Genomic DNA, 24,806 nt, shown 5'->3' with positions numbered 1-24,806 from the left:
CTAAGGAAAATGTTCGTTCGCATTTACTGCTGCTGCTGCTGCTGCTGGTGGTGTGTTCGTTACCTCTTCTTCTTCTGCTATATCGTATTCGTCTTCCCTGCTTCTAAGGCTAGAAGCAAGTTGCAACTTGTGTCAAAGATAGTTTCGTGTTGAGGTTTTCGCCGGTTTTAGTTTCAATTTCAGACAAGAGAAGTTGTTGTCGTTGTTGTTTTCGCAAGATCCCGCACTTACATTTGGCCATTAACTTTAACGGCAACAACTCTGCCACATCTTATTCCAAGTGTAACATATTTTTGTGGATGTTTCTACTCCAACAAGAATAACAACAACGACAACCAGAAATTCTTTCAATTTCGTCTGTTCCCACTAAACAATTGTTGCCGAGCGCTCTGATGTTAGATTTTTTTAAGAGTTTTTCCAATGTATGATCAGAAAATATTCCGATTTCTCAAAATTTCCTTCAGAAGTTGAACCTATTATCAGCCATTTTTTTAAGGAATCTCTGCACATTTTCATGGCAATATTTTTGCAAGTGTAAATGTCGGTGTATATGTGTGTGTGTCTGTGGGTTGTCGTATGTTCGCTCACTCTCTTCACTGCCAACGGAAGTGGTTGAAGAAAAGTGAACAACTTTGTATTGTTCCGAGAAGTTGATGAGAACACAACGCTTCTGCTTGTTCCGTAGGTATTCTTCTCTGTTTCTTGTTCTTCTTCTCGTTTTTTTGCCACTTAAGTATTTTAATGAAAATTCTAGTAAAGATTTATGTGACGTTTTAATTTAACCTGTCACTTGGGTTAAAATGCCGCGTCGTCTGGTATTGTAAAACTTTATATGAATGTTTGTTCGTTTGTATGTGACATTGCTGTGTATGTTTGAGTGTGAGTGGGATTGTTGACGTTAATGCCAGCATATGTGTGTTTGCGAATGTGTATTGGTGGTCTGTGTCAAGAGAGTCATAGCTGTTGTTATATTCAACTGTAAATGTGCTGTTATATGTCACGCTATACAATACCCACTCTTATTCTTGCAAATACAAACACACACACACTCCCTCACTTAACAACACAAGTCATAAACATGCAATGGAAAATATTTTGGAAAAATGAACAAAGCTCACAAAAAAAGAAAAATAGTAGCAAAAATGTCAGCAAAGAATAAACGCTGTTGAAAGTAGAAAAAACTCTGATGTTGAACAGACATAAAAATTTCACTACAAATAATTCAGATGATGATGACGACAAGCTTCTCTGATGCTCCTCAATGATGGCCATGAAGGATAGTGGCTGTTGTTAAAAAAAGCAGCAGCATCCACCTTTAAAACTTCACTTCACATCTATTTTATTTTTGTTTCCTTGATAAAGACATATGACTTGTGACATTGTTGTTGTTATTGTTGTCGCCATTGTCATAAGCATCATTGTCATCATCATCATCGCGATTGTCCTTGCAGATTATTGTTTGCAGTTTTGCTGAACGTTTTTTTTTTTTTTTTGTTTTTTTTTTTTTGTAAAACGTAAAAAAAGATGAGCGTATTTTCTTTTCTTCGAAAAAAAAGCTGCATTTTACTTCGAATGCAGATTCTTTCAAGAAAAAAGAAACGCTTTGTTGTTTTTCAAAGTCGTATCTAAGGTTATGTCAAGAGAGAAGAATGTGGAAAATGGGATAACAACTAATTAGATTCTTTCACAGAATTTTTGTGAAAATAAATATAAATAAAAATGTTTATTGTTAGATTTAAACCACGGCATCTTTATGAGACGAGCTTCTCAAAATCAAAGTAAAGCTTATGTCAGAACAATCTAATAATAAATGAAGATAATCAAGCAAATCTTCATTTAGACTAAACATGGGAACATGAGACAAACTTTGTTCTCCTGCTTTTATGTATCACTACCATAAATGCTCCATTTAATGTCTTAACCAATGAGGGAGACAGTAACCAATAAAGCAGTTTACTATGCAGACGATGTTATATTTCTGAGAGGAAAATAACCAAAGAAATCTAGGAAGGACTCAAAAAACAGGTGGTTCAATCCTTTTCAGTTCCCGGCAATGAAACATTCCTGTTTAACTGTGATGGTCTTCGTGGCAAGATCAATGAGTTTGTGAATTTTATGAATCGGAGAAGTATACGAGTCACGGTAATTCAAGAAACCAAGCTGAACAACACCTGTAGTGTAATTGTTCCACAAACATCCCATACGGGACAAGGGAGACTTCTCTCATATCAATGAGTGCACCCCGAGTCATATTAGCTCAATGATATGGGACCTACTGTTTATCGCCGAGTCTCTTTTGAGCGTGAGTGACCCATACTTCGAGTGGACCGCTGAAATAGAACTGCTAAATGTGTGTATCCCGCAGATTAATTGATCTACCACTTGGTAATCACCTCAGATTTTAATATGCATTATGAGTTATGGCATTCAATCTTAGGAAATGACCAGAGAGGTATGCGCTTGCTCGGCAACTAGATAGCTGCACATTTTGCATCGTGAACAAGGAGGCACCAGAGGAGACGGACATAGTTCGCCTGACATATCCTTTGTGTCGCCTGGTCTGATGAATGACATGACTTGGAATACTCATCTCCATCCATCAATAGACCACCATACCATGGGAAAGCCAATAGGAAGGGCTTAGGGAATTCACCAACCAACGATTCAGAGAACTGTCCAATCCCTCTGATGTTTGTGTAGCAGACATGAATCATGAATCGTATAAAAAGTGATGGAGTGATGGACTTGCAATCCTATTCCACCAGACTGTCTAGTACGGACCTATCTCCCTTGAGCGTGAGTAACCCATACTTGGAGTGGACCGCTGAAATAGAACTGCTAAATATGTGTAACCCGCAGATTAATTGCTGGACCCCTTGCTATTCGCCTCAGATTTTAATATACATCTGAGTTATGGGATTCACTCCAAATGACCAGAGAGGTATGCGCTTGCTGGGCAACTAGATAGCTCCACATTTTGCATCGTGAACAAGGTGACACCTACCAGTACTAGAGAAGACGGACATGATTCACCTGACATATCCTTTGTGTCGCCTGGTCTGATGAATGACGTGACTTGGCATTCTCATCTCCATCCATCAATAGACCACCAGACCATGGGAAGCCAATAGGAAGGGCTTAGGGAATTCACCAACCAACGATTCAGAGAACTGTCCAATCCCTCTGATGTTTGGGTAGCAGAGAAGAATTTCCTGCTGGTCGATTAGCGAATGTACCCTAGACCTAGAGTCAGAAATGGATATGGAAATCAATAGATTAGTCGCTGAGCACAATCGAAAAAAGTGGCTTGAACATCTGAAGTGCTGCAACATTACAACCTGTAGTAGTAAATTCTGGACACCAGGCGTTACCGAACCCTGGTAAAAAGGGCATCTGTCATGTTTAAAGGCGTTGTTGTGACAAATCCGAAAGTGTGCTCGGGTTATTTTAGCCGACAATTTATTGAGAAACCCGATAGTGATCGGGCGATGGAAGTGTTTTACGTCGTTTGCGAACTCTTTCAGCCAATGAAGTACCACCACAGTTTACAATGGCAAAATCACCCAAAGCACTTGGACTTGATGGAATTTCAAGGGTGATGTTAAAGCAGCTGTATGAACCAGGTGTCGAGTATCTGGGCAAGGTCCTATCGTTAGCCATACTGATAATACCTGACGTCTGAAACACGGGCAAGGTGGTCCAGTTACTGAAACGTGGCAAGTATGTCTGCAAAGGCAAATCATGCAGACCGATTTCACTTTTGTGACCAGTAGAAAAGTATTTAAGGCGTTTATTCCTCCCCAGCTTCAGAATGGATCATCAACACGAGTTCTGGAATCAAAATAGTACCAGAACAGCATTACACGCCATTTCCATACATAAGCCGTTCGAGGATGTCGAGAAGGGAGTTCCATAAAGAGTGGTGATAGCTCCGAAACTGTTTAACCTCTACTTTTCTGAAATTCCACGCTCTCTCGACGGCAGTAGGACAATTACGTAAGTGGATGACATTTGTGTCCAGCTAAATGCCTATTTCATTGATATTGCTGAGTTCTTCCACGCGAGGAATATGAAATTATCCGCACTGTTCACCACAACATGGACTGCCGAAATGAAGATCCCACAGAATGTGCAGATAGTTGGATCAATAATTCCGACCACTAACTTCCCCAAAGCGCTGGAGGTCACATTCGACACCTTATAGCATTCCACAGCTATTTGCCATAATATGAGATGTCGGAACAAGGTCTCACTTGGGGAGCAGATAAAGTAACATTGTTAACCACATACAACGCGATAGGTCGGTCTATGGTAAACCATTTGGCACCCGTGTGGTTTGCCAACGTAAGTGATACGCAAACCTGCCAGAACGAAGCCCTCAGAACCGCCACAGGGTGTCTCCTCATGTCTTCGGCGGACCATTTTTATGAGGAGACTAAGTTATTGCCGTTGCCTCGGCACAACAGAATGCTGTATTTCAGGAAAGATCTTCATGATCTAGAGAGGCGACTCCAAAGATACAAAAGAGAACCCCTAGATCAACAGGCTTATCAAGCAGGTTTGAGGGATGTTTATCCTGATACCGTTGATTTGAGTGAAGTCACACCTGTTCCTTCGGGGAACTGTGATGCGGTTGGAGTAGTCGCCTCAATTCATGCTGGGCCAGGATTACTGTTTCAACGCAGAAATCAGACTAGTATTTTACTACTACATTTTCATGACCACTTGTTGGAGTTTGAAGAATACAACAAAAAGACATGATATGTCGTTATAAACGAAAGTGATTTCGACTCTATTTTTTACGGTACACCCCATTATTACATCACCTTTTGTTGATACGCAGAATTCTGCTATTCATTATTATTCCTTGTATGAGTTGCTATTTTTATTTTTTCAATCCAAAGTTTCCTTTGTTTTCCACTAGCGCACATACCAAGAAACATATGGCAAAATTTAAAATTGTGTGTGTGTGGGTGGGGACGTATGAACTTCATATACAGGTATGTGTGTGGCTATACAATCACCTAAGTTTACACACTGCTGAAGTCAGCAATTTCATCGTTCAAATTGGTGTCTAGACACTGTCAACATTTTGCAACCGTTTAAAATTTGTTCAAAGGGATCTGCAGAAGGCAAAGCAAAGGGGTTTCAATAAAAGGAATGATGAAAATACGATGTTTTAGGGATTATAACATATTAACACTTACTGTTTGCATTGACACGTATTTATAAAAGAAATTTACTGTCACTTTAATTTGCGTCATGCTTTTGAATACCCTTTATTGTAGTATGATATTTATGGATACGCCGAAATTAAGTCTACATACATATGACACATGCAAAACCTAGACCGTTGTGGCGGGTTGGCCATTTAATTTGTAATACTTTGACTTCTTTTAATAAAAAATTCATATAAACTCATGTAGTCTGTATATTAGGGTTATAATGTTATGCACATTTTGTAAATATACTAGCTGAACCAGATGCGAACGTCATTTAAGTTTTATATAATAAGATATTAAGAAAACATAACAAATAATTTGTAGGACTACAAAATGCCAAAAACTGAGGCATAAACGTTGTTCAAAATACTTTGAACAGAAAATTGCAGCTGTCACCTTTTTGCGAGTGGTCAGCATTTTAAAATACTTTGATGGTGCCCGGCCTAAATGGTTTGATTTTTTCTAGTTCTTACAAAAGCTGATATTTGTATATGGTTTAATTGAATTAAAACAAATTGAAATCGAATCGAAAACAAATAGAATCTTAAATAAAAACCCATTTCGAAATCTAGAAACCTAAAAATATAGCTTTGTGGAAATATTATTCACCAATTCAACCTAAAGACTGAATTATGATGTTCTGATACATTATCATTATTATCAGAGCAGCAATGGAACAATATTTTGCACTCAAAAACTTTATATCCCCAATGTACACACTGCATATTTCATCAACAATTTAATTATCGCGCAAAATACAAAAATAAAGAAGAAAATAACTCAAAATAATTTATTCGTTACTTGTTTCCATTGTCTCTTTTATACTTCTGGGTATTTAAATTTATTACAGCTGTACCTTTTTGATCCTCACTTTTGTTAAGTATCTTCATTTTTATAACGAAGAAGACATGAGCATGTTTTGTTGTTGTTATGTTGTTCAGAAGGCAGAATGTGACTCTTGTCCTTTGCACTATGACATTGTCCGTACATCCATCCACATACGCACGCACACATTTATATTCATTTTGGAATTCATTTACATTTTAACTTTCTGATAAAGGTTAACGAGAAACAATGCGTAAGAATGTGGTACGATATGCATATTAAAGTGGACTGAAGTTATGTTAAGCCTTGGTCTGCCTAGTGGATTGGTTTAACATGTACTAAGGGCATACTGATTGATCTTGTTTTAAGAATAATTGAGATTAAAGCTAACAAGCTACTGGCAAATGAAGTAGTAAATGAAGAAAACTTATAAAAAAGATAAATTTAAAAGTGTATACATGTACAATAGGGTTATGACTTTTCGACATTTCTCTCAAAATGCTTTCCTTTACCAGGGATGAATGAACTTATGCCTATTAATCACTAAAAAATGTTTATCCTATTGAAATATAAAAAAAGTTAACGCAAAAATCGATTTTCTTTTTTTTGAAAAATGTATGAAATGAAAAAAATTGTCTCAAAAATTATTTCCTGTTGCACGAATGAACAAACTTAAATCTACTAATAACAAAAATAGCGTTTATTCCATTCAAATATTGACAAAGGTCATGTACAAACCACTTTGAAAAAATTTCGATTTTTTGTTATTTTTTTAACTGTATATTTGAACACGACATTGCGACATTTTTATGATTCCCAAATTTAAAGAACATTTGTGAGAATCAAATATTATGTTAGTTTGGTTATCTCATGTGGCTATAAAGTTTATTTTCAATTATATATTTACATAATTGGCTTAAACAAATTGCGCATAATTCTGATAAATTCAAATTCTAAAATCATTGAAAAAAGAGAAGATGTTTCAATCCTTTGTTTTACAAATAAAAAAACACATCTTTATTAGGGCTTTATTTTTTTTTAATTTAGCAAAATACCACACATATTAACGAATGTTGTACCGCTTCTATAAGCGTTGTTTTAGTGGGCGGCACATTGTTCGGACTTGGAGGAGCATACATGTCATTGATATGAAGAAGTCTTTATGGAAAATAGTTTTTTTTTTTCTGAATGATATATGAGCCGCTCAGTGCACACTTCGACTAACTCCACTTTTTGAAAAATTTGAGATTTTAGTGTCAAAGCCTTTGATAACGCCATATCTATTTATGATTATAATATCTTTCCTGAATAATAAAGATGAGCACCTTTAAATAACAAGTATTTATTGACCACTGAATAATATGCAATTTTTTTCAGTGCACACTTCGATTAACTCCACATTCAAATGTGGCTTTGCTCGCAACGTGTACATTTTTACATGCAATGTTGTTTGTTGAAACCATAGATGGCCTTTAGAAAATTATGACGTATATAACATACATTTTTGACGTATATTACATACGTCGGAAACGTCGTAAACCTAGCCATGAAGAATGACGCTAACATAAAGCTAACATGAATTAATTACAAATATTGTTTTATAACCGAACTGCCAACATTAATTTTTATGTATAACCTGTAATATATGTGTATAAAACTAAGTTTTTCGTTAATAAAAAAATTCAAGACCTAACTTTATTACTTTTTTCAGTGCACACATCGATTAACTCCACCATTACCACAACATTACTAACGATTGTTTGTTGACTATTGTTTTTATTTTATTTTATATACCGTTAGATAAAAGCTATACCTGCTATTATGCATTCTACATTATATATTTGAATCCATATTATCAGGGGAATTTTAAAAAACAATATGCACTTCATCATTGATTTTCTCAACTTTTTGTTTTATGGAGTTAGTCGAAGTGTGCTCTGAACGCCTCATATTTTCCCTCAGAAATAAGTAAAAACGTATCACTCGGCTTTGCTGAATGAGATATACCCTCAGCCTATGTGAATTAAAACTTTCATCTACGGACAGATCAACACAATTGTTGAACTTTTGTGGGGGAGGTAACATAAAGAGAAGATCGATATCGGCCATTTTAGAAGTTAAGCTAAATTTGGACAAAATGTTAGGAGATCCAACGTTTGGATAAATTTGGTTGCCCCGTTCAAGGGATATGGTGCATACCATTTTAGTGATTTTTTTTTAATATTTGAGGGAAGTACAGGAAGTTGTTGCCAACCTTCCAACTGAAACTAAGTTTGGACACCTTTTGGGCTGTTTTCTCAACAAGTGTGGACTTGCCCCTAAAATATATTTTATATAAAGTGATTTTTAATACATTACACCGGTAACCCTGATCGATACATAAAAACAAAACATAGTTTTCTCAACCAATACCGGGTAAATGTCAAAAAAGGCCATGAAAACGGGGAAACATCGATTGGTCATCAATGAGAACAGTACCTGAGCAACATTTTTGCAGAATATTTGGATGCTGTAAAATCTCGTCTTGTGGTACTTTTACTACGGTTCAAAAAATAAAGGACGAAAAGGACATGGAAGGAATTGAGTTAGAGGGATGAAATATTCTAAAAGAAGACATGTAATCTCAAAATGAAGCTACAATAACGCTTAACAGAGATATAAATCTATTTTCTCACAAATTAAGGGCCAAAATTAAACCATTAATCACGCAATATCTCGGAAACTTGACCTATGGTGAAAAATTTGGGTTCTTAGTACACTCACTAAGGGCTTTCATCTCCACAAGGAATTTTCCACCCACTGACTTTGAGTCCCATTTTGTAGCACAGTGTCATTTATCGAAATTTTCCGAAAAAAGGGGCACCTTCTCGAGTCCATAACTACCTGAAGGAGCGTTCCAATGCTTTTTCGATGTACTAGAGAGTTCTTAATTATTGTCTTGGCTACAATTATTGGCTTTGTGTTGGATCGAAACTCTCAGTGGTTTGATTGTTATATGCCAAAATATCCAAAAACCCTTGAAAAAAACTTCAAGTCAAAATCCGGGGGCTCGATTTTCACCGTAGATATATGGTCTATTCGACTTTTTTGCTCAGTACAATCCCAAGAATCAGAAACTCCAGGCGCCCGCTAACACTTTTTTCCTTCCATACAAATCGCCCCGGCCTAATGTCCATGCGTCCGTGTCTAATGTCTATCGGTTCACTATTTCCGGTACCTCCCCCACAAAAGTTCGGAAATGTTCGGAAAATTTGTGCGCACGTTAACACAAACTTAGATGAGGTTCTAATATGGACTCAATCGGTCGACTCCTGCGGGTACCTCACACACAAAATTTCGGAAAAGTTCAGTTTAGGACCGGCTCTCGAATCGCTTTGATTTTTGTTCACCGCCCCTCATACGACTGTATAAGTTTCATCAGGGGCAAGTCCATACTTCATGAGAAAATAGCCTGAAAGATACAAAAAACCCCTATGACACCGTGTGTAGTGGTTGGAGCCCAAGATAACTCTCGAACGGATCTGCCGAATTGATCCAAAATGTGGCCTTCGTAATATTTTGTGCAAACTTAGTTTAAGTATGAAGATCGGTCCACTCCTTTAGGTACCTCCCCCACAAAAGTTCAAAAATGTTCGGAAAAATTGTGCGCACGATAACTTTTGATGGAAATGACCGATTTTGTCCATACTTTACACATCCTAATATATCTACCAAATATATATAAGGTTCGATTATGGACTATATTTATCCACTCCTTCGGGTACCTCCCACACAAAATTTTGGATGAATGCACTTCAAGACCTGCTCTCCAATAACTTTGATTTTTGTTGAAGCAACTTGCGTTCCCTGCCTCAATTACGCCAGTAAAAGTTTTTTCAGGGGCAAGTCCGCACTTCTTGATAAAACAGCCCAAAAGTTGTCCTATGCCCTATGGTACCATATGTAGTGACTGGAGAGCTTGAACCGAATACTGCGTTCGTCCACACTTTGGATATTGTAATATTTCTTCGAATAGTAGAAGAAATTCGAAGGTGCTGCTTATAGGTCCACTTCTTCCGGTACCTCCCCAACAAAAGTTCGAAAATACTCGCTAAAATGGTACGCGCGATTTCTCATAGACGTAGCAACCGATTTGGTCCAAACTTTCAAAAACGTTCAAATTTGGGACCTATTTGTCCAATCCAACAATTTTGTGTTGTTCGAGGATCCTTTGGACATTTTACCGAAGGTTTTCCTAGTGGCCCTGTTTACAGCGATATTATATTTTTCGTAGCCTAGTGTGATAATAAGCCCTATCTATTCATACTTTTGTCGGTTTATACTCCCAAAATTTTGAAAATTTTTCAATCCACGCAGGCTGAGGGTATATCTCTGTCGGCAAAGCCGACTGATACTTTTTTTACTTGTTTAGGTGTAAAATTGCGATAGACGTGTGAATTCTGTAAATATATTATTGCGAAATCTTTTGTATTTTGGATATACCTTAACCGTATTTAAATAAATTAAATAGTTTCTTAACCCATAAGTTTAATTTGGATGTTTCGGGTAAATAAATGTAAGGCCCATTTTTCCTAAATTCTTCAATTACAATAGGGGTTTGGTATGGAAATTAGTCGAGTTTAGCTTCATTTTTTTTTAATTTTTTATATATCTTGTCTAGATTAATGTCTTAAATTTTTTCCTGCGACTTTTGTTTTTATAGCAATTTTTAGGAACTATGCCAATTCGGGAACTAAGCTTTTTTTAATTTGGTTCAAATAAAACTTTCTTTACGGGAAACATTTTGACAAATAAGATCAAATATCACTTAGAATTGATCACGGCATAGCTGATAAGAAATTACAAAATAAAAAAGTCCGTCCTACATTTCCAACGATAAGGGTGGATGTAGGAAAATTAATGCAGTGCTTCGTCTCAAAACAAGCTGCTAAATACAAGTTTTTTATTACCACAAAGAGCAGAATGGGGTGATTTTAAAATCTTATTACACCCTCCACCATAAATAATGTATATTCAAATCAGATTTCAACCATTTCGTTTGGATGATGAGGGTGAAATTTTAAAAATACCGAAAATCGGGCGGTACCCTTCTATGGGGCCTATATCAAAAAGTGGACCTGTACCGGCAATTCTCTGTCGGAATATTTTATACTCCCAACAAAGACTAAATGCCAAATTTCTGGCATTTCAGTTGGATAATGCGGCTCAAATCTTCAAAATTGCCAAAATCGGGTGGTACCTTCTATATCAAAAAGTGGACCTGTACCGACAATTCTCTGTTGGAATATTTTATACCCCAAACGAAGGCTTAATGCTAAATTTCAGCCATTTCAGTTGGATAATGCGGCTCAAATCTTCAAAATTACCTAAATCTGGCGGTACCTTCCTATAGGGGCTATATCAAAAAGTGGACCTGTACCGACAATTCTCTGTTGGAATATTTTATACCCCACACGAAGACTAATTATCAAATGTCAGTCATTTCAGTTGGATAATGCGGCAAAAATCATCAAAATTACATAAATATATATATATATAAGTAATACCAAATGCCAAATATATCAATAAATGAAGTAAAATTGTCAATCTAAAGCCATTCATATCATAATTATGGATAAACATACAATAAAACATCGACTTTTATTTTCTGCACACTAGATCTACATTTTTCCCACTGTGGGACAGTGCAAAATCAACTTCAAATTGTCTGAAACGGATTTCGTCCAAACATACTTGGGGTCTAAAACCATTATTTCGATGAGGCACATTTTGCTCGTATGAAATATAACCTCGTTAGCATAAATGCCGAGAGTATAAATATATATATATATATATATATCCCTAATATACATCGAACATAGAAATAAATGTGTAAAGAAACGACACTAACGCACTCTGAAAGTGAAGTAATAGACTTTAATTGTCGTTTCTTTATTTATAGGTAATAATGTTTGTAAATAGTTGTAAGTTTGATCATTGAAAAAAATATATCACTTTATTTATAGAGCAACACTCCGAAGTCTATTTATTTACAATTCCTTAAATCGAAGTGGCAGTTGACTTTGGCCTTATAAATGTATAAAATGTCGTATGGAATTTGACACTAAAATTACAGCCCAGTTCAGTCAGCTGGGTATTGCTGTTACCTTATATTGTTCTACCATGCCTTATAATTAAGATATTATGCGATTATGTTAACATGGCCTAGAAACTATATAAATTGTTATTATTTTTTTTTAAATGTATTTCTCTCTTAATTATAAATTAATGCATACAATTACATTCCGCGGACATGCTTGAAATTACAAATGCATTTCATATGCATGGATTTTTACAAGAAAAAAAGGTTACATGTTATAACTTTTATTAGTTTTTGTACACATTTCATTGAATAATTAAATAATTACGTGAAATTAAATTATGTACATTAAACCATCATCATTATTATTAGATTTCACAATTCTTTATGCTCATATAAATAAAATCTGATGTTATTAATAAGTAATTGTGGATATTAATAATTACATTTAAGGTTAACAACAATACGAGGATAGGCTTTTATATTTTGAATATTTGCTTTGTTATTTTTTGCCAACCATGTCACTTAATCCCTTACAGTCCCAACAAATCGACGATGATGAATGAACAGAGCCTTTAAGAGAAATAAATTTAAAACGCGACAAAGCTTTATTGATGTCAAGTGAAATGGAAATAAATCACTGAACGGAAGTAGATTAGAAAGAAGAAACTACAGAAATAAATCAAGTTTTGAATTGATTTCCCTCTATGAAAAAGTCATTTTATTTCCATTATATAACTGTGTAAACTTTTTATCCAACAAACAGTGACACAAAAACACACACACACAGAAACGAAAAACAAGAGACTCACATAATAATATGTCTCTTTTTCTATTACAATTTCCATACCAATGGTATTTTTGCTTGGCATACAACACATTCACGCATAGAAATAGACACACATCGCCACTCACATAGAGTTACAGAAATATGTATGTAAACGTGTGACACACATATCACACACTATGTTCTAGCATAAATCCCCTCTTTTTGATAAAATGGAATTTAATAAAATTAATAGAAAAACTTTTTCAATTACATTTTTCGCTTTTTTGCAAAATACAAACAACAACTACAGAAATACGTAAAGAGATGAAAACTGGAAAAAAGTAATAATCGTAATAATAATAAAAAAAGAATGAATGGCGGCGGCACACAAACAGAGCACAAAGAGATGAAAAGACATAAACGAAACTCTGCATATCATAAAAAAGCCTCAGAAAGTAATATCGGCTGTGAAATGTTCTACGACTGATTGTGTCTCATGGGCAGGGGGAAAATATAGTCAGGTTGACTCGAAAGGCAAGTAAGCTCACATTTGCACAGTAAAAGACCGTGACTTATAAAAGATACAGTGTTGCAGTATTTGCTGTTTAACTGCCATATATCCTCTCAATATATAAAACTTTCCAGACCTCTTTAAACAATTCACGTATTTGCAGTCAACGCACACACACACACATGCATATAGCACCAGCATTCTATGGACCCTAGTTATTTTAACACACTCTCATGTTCACGTATCCCCCAACCGTGTGACACATACAAAACCTCACAAAAGGCTCAGAATTTTTATTTGTAAATTTTTGTGTGCAATAATAACAAAATTGTTGAATAACAGCCGCAACATGACAAGAAAAAAAAAGAAATAAACGATGTAGAAGAAGACGAAAATAAGTCTACATAATCACAAAATTGGATACAATTACATTTGGGCTTGACTAATAAAATATGACAAAATATTTTATTATAAGACTTTGTCTATGCGCCAAAGACATTTTTTCATTTGGTATCTATGTATGTATTTGTGTACATGAAAACATACACAGTCACCATAAATTCAGCATTCGTATTCATTTACCTTTAAAAATATGAAGTCGTAGATAAAGTTACTCTGTCACATGGAAATGCATACACTGGGAATTTTCATTACATATGGGAATGGAGTGATAAGTCGGGTCGTCCATTTGAGGCGTGAGTTGATGGGGAAAGAGGTGGGAGTAATTGGATGCCTCTTCGAGATATTGGTGACATTTAAACAATAGCATTGTTAAATAACCCAGACCTAGAAACAGAGTTTTACACAGTTTTTAGGTTCAAATGGATTAAATCCTAATGTACTAAGCATAACTGTTTGTAGACTGAATGCCTGGGTTCGGACCCTGGCAAGACAACATCACATTATTCTGCGACACAGTTCCAAAGTATCTCGTCTATGAAAAAGTTCTCCGTATGTAGTGCCTATCGTTGATGGACTCGAAGATACATAGGCGGTGCCATAACATTGAGTTAAAATTGGAAACCCCTTGTTCCTATGGACATGTTCGTGGGAATATTTTTCACTTTCAAATCGACTAGTTATTTCAATAAAGGCGTGTCGAGCAAAATAAGTGGTTATTTTTTGGTATGATATGATCAGGAGTGTCGTGCTGCTTCCCTAGGAGAAGAATGTGTTATTACTCTGCAATCTGTAGCACACGAAAGAGAAGGATAGGTGAAAATGTGTTTTTTATACCCTCAGCATTTATATGAGGGTTAGTTTAGACCCCAAATATTTTTGGACGAAATCCGTTTCAGACAATTTGGAGTTATTTAGCCAGCCCGAAGAGCACGATAACTCTCGAACTGATCAACCGATTTGGTCCAAAATTTGGCCTTCGTCATATTTTGTCCAAAATTAGTTTCAGTTTAAAGATGGGCAATACCAGTCTACAAATTCCGGTACTTCCCCCCAATATTTAAAAAAAAAATTCACTAAAATGAACGGGGCAACCAATTCGGATCTTCTAATATGCTGTCCAAATTTATTTTAAACTTCTAAATGGCCCATATCGGTCCTCTCCTTAGGGTACCTCCCTCACAAAAGTTCAACATTTGTGTCTTAATGCAGTTTAGGGTCTGTTCGAAAATCTTTTGGAAATATATACCGATGCTGTTCGTTCTGGTCATGTTTATAGCGATATTATGTTTTCCGTGGACAAGTCCATGCTTCCTGGCATACTGTTCCAAAAGTTATACGATGACCCACTGAAATAACTAGTGGGGGCGATATATATCGAAAAGATATGACTCCCAAAATAAGATCCACTTCCATAATGGACTATGTCGGTCCATACCTTCAAGTACCTCCATCGCAACACTTTTGAACTTTAATCCAAATCCACATTTTTGTCGGCAAGTTCAAATGTCCAAAAAGGCCTACAAAATTCTGAAAAATTCTGAAAGATCCTAAATACATTCGATGTGTCCGTAGATGAAAGTTTCAATTCACATAGTCTGAGAGAAAAGTAGATAATGACTTCAGATTAGTCTGCACGACCTTAAAAATCATTTGTATTGGGCGAAGACGTGGATGGCCTCTTTAGCTGCATATTGTCAAACAACTTTTACGACATCGTCGATGTCATCGTCTTCTCCATTCGGGCCATGTGGGCGTAGTATTTTGACTTTGGCTTCCTTATCCAAAGGAACGACTTATTCCCCAATATTTTGATAAAGCTTATCCTGTTATTATTAGGTGGTTCAGTGGCGATTACGGGCCACTCGTCCATCTGAACATCTTGGTTGTCCTTAACAACTTCATTGAAGGGTCGTTTGTTGTAGATGAGCCTGCGGTGTTGTGTTTTAACTTCTTTCTCTTTGCGAGTCTTGTGTCCTTCGCTCGGGAACGTTCTGGATTGGAAGAAGATGGGCTATCGTTGATTTGTGAGATTTTGGCTTTCCCAACAATTTTTGTGTATTGGAGCTTGTCCGCCTCATCCCGTTCGTGCACGGTACCGTTAGTAGCATTTCTGCCCTCCGAACGTCAGACGGACTTTTCTTAATTTTGTTGGGGTTTATGGATTGTCCTTCTTTTATGACGGACAGAGTCTTTTTTTCCTGAGTTGTGAGTTTAGTTGTGAGTCAGAGCTGTTATGATTGCAGACTACACTTAGTTGGATGGAGGCTAAGGGTTCATCTTCGGAAGAATTGCAATACTGCAACCAAGGAGTTTTATTTCGGTTTTTTTTTCTCCCCAATCAACCAGATTCCACCCTTACATACAAGGTGGCGCAAAAGTAATCCTCCTATCAGAAAATGCTATAAATTTTGCGATTGGCCCCTAATGTCAGTTCTGTTTTGACATTTGTGTAGTAAACACATGCGAAATACACGTTAATAAACAGTGTTACGCTACACTGCTCCAGAACGCGGAATATTGGTGACTATTTATTATTTTTCATCAGGATGATTCATTATATCATTATGATAATTTTTCATCAGACTTCTTTTTGTGGGGCTTTTTGATGTCGCGGGTTATGTCAACAAGCCTCAGACTCTTTCAGCTCTTAAAGACAATATCCATCAAGAATGTGAGGGCCTATCGCCGGAAGTTTTGGCCAAAGTGATGGAAAATGCCATAAAAAGGGCTCAAATGACAATAAACTGTGTCGGAGGCCATTTATCTGACATCATATTCTCGACTTTATGTAAAAAATAAATAAAAGACCAAATAAAAATAATCCACAAGAAGAATCAAAGTTTTTCATTTTTTTAATTACAGCCAAAAAAAACATCGGAAGTTTATTTTTGCGCCATCTTGTACAATACTGGGGAAGACTCAGGATAAATTTTCGATATTTAACTTTCTTCAATTGATTTTTGATTGATAAAGCCATCCTGGTTGTGCTATTACTGCAATGCTTGCACCGCTTTTCGTTATCCGACACGAGGTCTTCAACTAAAATTGGAAATAACGGCACTGAAGGATTTAGTACCAAACTAGATTTCAGACAAGAAGCCAGCCTACCGTGTTATGAACATAAAAAATCCTGCTGTAGCGGCTTACGCGGGATGGGAAATTGCATATAAATGGCACACTATACACAAAAGATCACATTTTAGACATTATGACTCGAACTTTTTCAGCGTAGTAGTCAATTTCATTATCCACTGTTAAACATTTTGTTTCTTCAAATTTTGAAGCAACAAAATATGGACTACAGCTGAAATAAATACACAACAAGGAAACAGAAAACTATGAATTTTTCGAACTGCGTTGAAGGTGAATACCGGCGTCGCACTATTTCGCAAGTTCATATTAATGACGGCCAAAAATATAAGGCCTTGTCGTAGGGGCATCACTTTTGGTAAAAATATTTATTGTTGGCTTGCAATCACGAGGACAAAACCACTGAGGAGGTCGTTCCACGTTTTGATATTACTTACTTACTTAGCTGGCCCAGTACAGAACATTTGTTCCACGTTTTGATATAGCCCCCAATAGAACTGCACCGCCCGATTTTCGATATGTTGAAGATTTAAGATTTTGCTGGATATTATAAAAAGGTGGACCCGATTGAACTTAACGCTATTTTAATTTGTGTTTCTCTAGAATTACACCTATGTATTTATGTTCTCAATTTGTTTCTCTACCCTCGTTCGTTAAGATGTGTATGTCTTTTTACTTCCGCATACATATCTATATAGACCAACCATCATATAAAAAAACAAAATCATTGTAATAAAATGGTTTTCATGTCTAACGCCTACAAATATCCAAAGTAAAAGACGGCAAAAAGAGGAAGCTGTTGAAATGTTGTAGTTGGGGGCAAATAGAATAGATTGTGGAGTTGTGGACAAAACAACAACAACAACGAAATGTGAAATCCAAAGATGAAGAAGTTGTGCTCGACGTCGGAAGGGAAACATTTCGAAATTATGCTGTTACAGCACAATTTCATTTCGGTTTTATTTGTGCTCCAGTTTTGCCCTCCTCGACAAAATAACGAAAGAAAATTGTATGAAAATTGGAAAAAATAGAAAGAAAATATTGTATTTACGGCAAGAACGTGCATAACTATATTGGCTACATGGCTTGCAACGTGTCTTAGCACATTCATAGTTCTCGCTCACAACACACCCACAAATACAAAGCCAAATACCAAAATAAAAAGTGGCATAAAAGACTTGTGTCACGGTATTGCCTTGCGGCATGTCCTTATAATCCACATGCATGGATATAGGAATAAAACACATAAAATCAAACACACATACAGACACACATTAAAATAGAATTTACAGTATATACATAGGTAGAAATGTTGTACATAAAGTTGTTGTATAGGAATGTGTTTATATGAATGTGTGTGTGTGTGGGCACAAACAAGTTAGGCTGACACATTTACCGATTACATTTGTACTGGGCAAACTAACGAGTCTTACCGCTATCATAACCGCTACGAGTGTCCCGTTGTAGGGCTTAGTACATTAAAACAACTTTGGCCTACTCTGCTACATCGTTAGGTTTCCCCTCTATCTTTTGCTGTTGCATCGACTCGTAATACTTGTTTCAAGAGTTTGTAGTTGAGCAGTTCATTCGTTGTAAAACCGCTGAGTGAAATGATCACCTTAGCCGTATGTTTATGGTTGGTCTTATCTATGTTTGTGTGTGTTCTTCTAGTTTTGGGGAGTGTGTGGTGTTATGAAGTCTCCTCACATGTATGTATATGTGTGTGCATATGTGATTGTGTATTAAGGGTCTATGGTGAAGATTTAACTTAAGCTCAACAACATGACGATGTGAGGAAAGCTTAAGAGTTATACAATTTTTGGAAAATTCTATTTTCTAAAAGTTTTTTTTTTTTTTTTTTTTTTGTTGCTGCTGCTGTTGCCTATGTGCCTGTGTTGTTTTTAGATTTACCTTGTAAAACTTGAATATGTGAATAGAGACAGGAGCGGATATTCCAAGGGGAGGTTATTTGAACTTCAGCCAACAAGATGTCATAAAAAAATAATTGTAATTATACCTCAACTGAAAAGAAAAATAATGAAAGTATCACAAAGATATGACCTTCGACCTAGTAAAAATAGCAGAATGAACCCTGCTAGGATTGACCAACAAACTGAAAATATTTCCCACGTCTTACCGTTCTAAACCTGATGATCTCCTTAACCAGTAGGGAAACAGTCGTTGTATAGTGCTTAAATGTGCGCAGCTTCGCTAAATATTCAATTTTCCAATGTACTGACTTAAGGAGTGTGTATTGGTTGGAGCGCAAGATAATTCTCGAACGGATCTGCCCAAAATTTGGCCTTCATAATATTTAGTCCAAACTTAGTTTAAGTTCGATAACACTGTACAACATTTTTAAGGTAATCTTGTGCAAACAATTTGAGCCGAAGATTTTCTGAAAGTACAGACCCAAACGAAAAAACCCTACTTGGGTATTGTTGTGTCAGATCCAGAATGGATTTTATGGCCCCATCTAAACATGGTCAATTATTGACTTTTTAATGAAATTCTGGGCTATATCTCTGAAACCTATGCGAATCTTTATCCCACCTCTGGAGCAAATTTGTAGATAAGGGCAAGAATAAAATATTTGTAGAAATAATTAACTCGAAAAACTACATTTATTGCCTCAAATTTTATAAAATATCGAAAATGTCCATAATTTGTATACATTTTGCGGCATATCTCCTACTCCCAATAGTTAAGCTGATACTGACCAGAATTTCAGCAACTATGTAAATTTTTTTTATATTTTATCGATTTTGATGCCTTAGATGGAGTTTATGATCTATTCAAAAGTTCTGCTAGTTTAGGTCTGCAATATTTACGATGGTAAACGTTTTTTCGGGGGCAAGTCCATGCTTCTTGAGAAAACAGCCCCAAAGGTGTCTTATTCCAGTTCAAATATGGGCAACATCGGTCCACAACTTCCGGTACTTCCCCCCAATATTTACAAAATGTTACTTAAATAGTAGGCACGATATCTCTTGAACGGGGCAACCGATTTGGTCCAAACTTTGGATCTTCTAATAAGTTGTCCAAATTTAGTTTAACTTCTAAAATGGCCCATATCGGTACTCTCCTTAGGGTACCTCCCTCACAAACGTTTAACATTTGTGTCTAAGTGCAGTTTGGTTTAGGGTCTTTTACAAATGTATACCGATGCTGTTCGTTGTGGTTATGTTTACAGCGATATTATATTTCCGTGGACAAGTCCATGCTTCCTGGCATACTGGTCCAAAAGTTATACGATGATCCACTGAAATGACTACTGGGCGCGATATCTCTTGAAAAGATTTGACTCCCAAAATAACATCCACTTCCATAATGAACTATGTCGGTCCATTCCTTTAAGTACCTCCTCCGCAAAACTTTTGAACTTTAATCCTATTCTACATTTTTGTCAGCAAGTTCAAATGTCCACAAAATTCTGAAAAGAGCCTAAATACATTTGATCTGTCCATAGATAAAAGTTTCAATTCACATAGCCTGAGGCTATATCTCTGTCGGCAATGTCGACTGATAGTTTTTTACTTGTTGGGTTTACGGATTCGAATGGAGAAAATTGAACTCCTTCATCTTTAAAAAGGAACCCAAATGACTGAAATAAATACCATACTAGGGCATATGCCCATGCCCATACGAACGACGACTCTGCTTAAAATATGGCTGTTTGCTTATGTTATTTTTATCCGTGTCACTTTGACTTCTTTTCCGAGCATATTTTTTGTGCAAGTTGAGTGTTAAATAAGCGAAGTACAGGATTATGTTTTACCATTCTCTGTTCCTTTTCTTTTTTTGGTGGATAGGGAGGGGGCTGGTTGTGTTTGTTATAACTCTACCTGAGCCCATAACTGTGAATATGAAAAGCGAATGCAGGTTTGAATTATGTTGGCTGTTTGCCAGTTTGATATGCAAGGATTTCTTTGGTATATCATTGTGATGCTACATTGTTGTCTATAACTATGTATGTGTGTGTTCGGTTTGAGTTCATACGTGAAAATGCCTCGGAGAGTGTGTGTGTGTGTGTGTGTTTGAGTGTGAGTATTTGTTTTGTAATATTTTTGAGGTTTTTAGATTTAGGAAATCAGATTAAATTGTAAAAACACATATGGAACTTGCAATCCGAAGAATATTGAAGTTGTTGTTGTTGTAAAATTGTTTACCTTTGGCCTTACATTGCAATTCAATTTATTTTTCTTGTTTTTCTTTGCAGTTTCCGCATAAATCGCATTGAATCGCCCATTTTGAAATATGATGAAGACTGTGGAGAATCTCTGACAATTTATGATTCAGACCGTGCAGATCCAGCTAGAATTATTAAAACGTTTTGTGATACCTTTTCACGGCCCATGGAAAAAGTGGACTTTGTAAGTACAAGTCCGTCGCTGTTTGTACAATTTGAATCGAAAACTGGTTCCTACAGTGGCTCCTCGCTGTACTTTTGGGCTCACTATGACTTCTTTAATAACACCCGGTTTGGTGATCCCGTACCCAATACCCTGTGCGATGAAGTTATGTATGCATGGAAACATCCTGGCGGTAAGATTCGTTCGCCAATGAATTCATTGATCTTCAAACGTACTGGTGGTTCGGATGTGAGATGCCAGTATAAGTTTGTTACCGATCGTCGTTTATATGCCCGCGCTGTAATTGAAGTTAGTTCCGTAATGTTCAAGGAATTGCCCTACAATAACAATGCCTGTACTCGTTGCCACGAGGAGCGAGTGGATAAACTGGTTATTTGGGAGGAGAGGGAGAAGTTCCAAAACAATTTGGCTTGCTTCTGTGACAATATACCCCGACCAGTACGGGTCATCTCTTCGGCAGACCAAATGAATTTGGAAATGATTGTCCAAGGTCAGCATGCCATTACATCATATTTCAAGAACCCCAATCCCTTGTTTGAAGCTTCTTATGAATTTGCCCATGGACCTTTGTGTGGGCCCATTACTCTTGGCCCTTCACCCGATGGCGAATTGGTTTATCCCTACAAAAAAGCTTTGGCCTTGGTGACCGGACCCATGGCAGCTCAACCCGAACATCACTATAGACGAGAAAAATGTATTTGGGAACTGAAAGTGGCTTCCCAACGAGATCTTTGGCTGAATTTGGAAAAGGCACGCTTTGGTGACCGCACTTGTGACAGTGCCAAGATTGAAGTGTACTTGGCAGGGCGCCTGGAACCAAGATTCACCATTTGCCCCGAAAATGTATCATTGGCTCGTGATTTACCCATACTATCTACTGCCGATTTGGGAGCTTTGGGTTCGGATCAGGAACCTTTACCAGTTCTCATACAATACACAGGCGATGGACAGCCTGGTAAGAACATCTTCCGTTTGGTATGGACCGAGTTATTCCATTTGCCACGTAATCCCGATGGTAGTTTGGCTGCTTCCTTGCTGCAGGATAACGAATGTAGCTTTAAGTGCCCTGGTAATCCAAATATCTGTCTGCCGCAACGTTTTGTGTGCGATGGCATACAAAATTGTCCCAATGTAAGTAGTCATGCCTCAACCCAAATGGAGGACTTCACCCAGCATTTGCAATGGAATTTGGAGCAGTTGGATTTGTGGCACATACACAAGGATCAGCAAGAGCATTTGCGAGGTAAAATTCTGGATGATGAATCGGCCCTACTGTGTGTCAAGGCATATCAACGCAGGGCCATGACAGTGGGTGAAATTGCCTTCTTTTCAGCAATTCTGGTGTCGATAATTATTTTAATTGTTCTAATATTACGATTGATGTGTCGAGGGTCCAAGCACAAGGATGTAACAAGTAATTATTAAAACGTAAACAGCTCTCTGAGTTATTTTGAAAAATCTCAAAAAAGACACTTGTCATTTACACGAATTTGTTGAAATTTCCTTAAAAATCTATACAAACACAAAAAAATAAAACCACACAAACACACGTCTTATACACAACTAATAAAGTTATTTAGTAAATAGTTTGAATTGAATTGAAACAATAGAAATTGTACTAAAAAAATAATACGGGAAAAATACACAAAATCCCGAATTTCACTAAAAAAGGAATTTCAATTAAAAAAAAAGTAATTTTAGTTTTTTTATTAAAACAGAATACTGCCTTTATTTGCGCCAGAAAAAAAACAAAACTTAAAAATATTTTAAAAACAAAACTCTTTTTAAGCAAAAAAGTCACATTGGGCAAAGGGTCATGGTGGTATGATTGCGATTAGAAATTCGTTTATCATACGCCAACTGATACCCAGAAGAAAATACAGAAATTATAACTTTTAAAAAGTTTATTTTAAATAAAAATGTCTATCTAAAGATTCTCCAACACCCAGCAAACAATTTCAAGCCGAACAAGTGATGTGAGTACGGAAGAAGCTCTATTCGCACAAAATCCAATAAAAATGACATGGACACAATAGACAACAACATGTAACAAATAAACTTTAAAAAAGAAGAATGTGGAAAGAAATTCTAAAGAATGCCATATTTTTTGCACAAACACGCAAATTTATAGAATTAAATATCGAAGAAAGAGAATAAATATTTTATGAAGTTCATTTATATGGAAACTTATAGAACAAAAAACAATAATAATTTTTGGCCACCTCCCCCATAACAATTGTGTAAATTGGAAATTGTCAAGCAAGCAAAAAAAGTCCCACAAGTTGATGTAAAAAAAAACACAGAATGATATACAAACCAAAAGGAGTAACCATGGAAACCCCTAAACTCACAGCAGCGCTCTTCAATTTAGAGAAGATGCCAATGATGATTATGATTGTACACGTAGTTTAAAAAAAATGAAAAAAAAAATAGAAATGTAAGATAATTATTATTGCGATAATTACCATAGTAATTATTTGTAAATGTAAGATTGTACGCATTTAGACACATAACAAAGAAAAGAAAATGTAATGAAGAAAACAAAAAAAAAAGCGAGAAAAACCTCCCCAAACAAATTATTGAAGATATATATAAATATAAAAAAACAACATCAAGGATATACCTGAAAATCAGTGACAGTAATGTGAGTGAGTTTCATTTCGGAAGTTTTTCTTAGGCAAGGTAATGTATTTTAATCGAGTCTGAAATGTTACGCATAGATGGGCTTTTGTGGGCGGTCTAGAGTTTTTGATGTTAGAATGACTGAATTCTGTACTGAATTCTGTAACTATTTCATCTCATACTCAGAAAAATATTCAATGTCAAATATGTCATTCAAGCTTGTATGCAAGGGATTTGGTATGCCATTATTTTAGCATATTCACGCATTCTTTATGCAAGCAATCCCACGTGGACCAGTTCTATGCACCGGATTGACTCGGACAAATTTTCGACCAGGGCTGTCACCTCAACAATTAATATGCCTGATGATCGGAAGCGGAAATTTTAAACGGAATGCCTGCTTCGAGCTCATCTCACTTGATCTTCACTCTAAACATGGAATGTATGGGGGGTAGCAGTAAAGTGTGTGGCTCCCGAGGTAGAGTTGCTTAATGTGTACATACCGCCGATAAATTGTTGTGCCCCGCGTTATACCGCGTTACCGCGTTAGTTCGCTTTTGGAGGAAAATAACCGTTTAGGGCTAGGGTACATCGCTGGCCGAGTTGATTGGGAAGAAGTTAGAGGATTTACCATTCACCGCTTCAGAGAGCTGCCCACTCCTTCAGATCCTCGGGTAGCTAAGGAAATTTTCCGGGACATCATCACAGCTGAAGCTGCTCGCTACATACCTGCTGGTCGAATACTCGAAATCAGGCCGAATTTCCCAGCAGACCCTGCGACGCCAGAAATTGAGGGTGATGAGCTTTGTGAAGACCCAAACCAGTAGGAAAAGGTGGCTAGTACGAAAGGTGGCTAGATATTGGGATTATCGGTTAAATCACTCTCGTATCCGGAAAAGAAGGATAATAGAAC

At 36.5% G+C, this 24,806-nt stretch overlaps 1 protein-coding gene across 10 annotated transcripts in view; it reads left to right on the top strand.

Annotated features, from left to right (window-relative positions):
• LOC141387003 (uncharacterized) overlaps positions 1-23,025 on the top strand; it is a 321,944-nt gene extending 298,919 nt beyond the window's left edge. For all 10 annotated transcript variants that reach the window (XM_073956005.1, XM_073956002.1, XM_073956006.1 and 7 more), the window contains exon 9: positions 21,118-23,025. In XM_073956005.1, coding sequence (XP_073812106.1) covers positions 21,118-22,696 — 1,579 coding nt within the window. In that variant the 3' untranslated portion in view covers positions 22,697-23,025. The remainder of the gene's footprint in view (positions 1-21,117) is intronic.
• Positions 23,026-24,806: the final 1,781 nt, after the last annotated feature.

This window comes from Musca autumnalis, unplaced genomic scaffold (assembly GCF_047663935.1).
Source record: "Musca autumnalis isolate F117 unplaced genomic scaffold, ASM4766393v1 scaffold_5, whole genome shotgun sequence".
NCBI lineage: Eukaryota > Metazoa > Arthropoda > Insecta > Diptera > Muscidae > Musca > Musca autumnalis.
The sequence above is the reverse complement of the archived record's forward strand: the minus strand, read 5'-3'. Positions and strand labels throughout refer to the sequence as shown.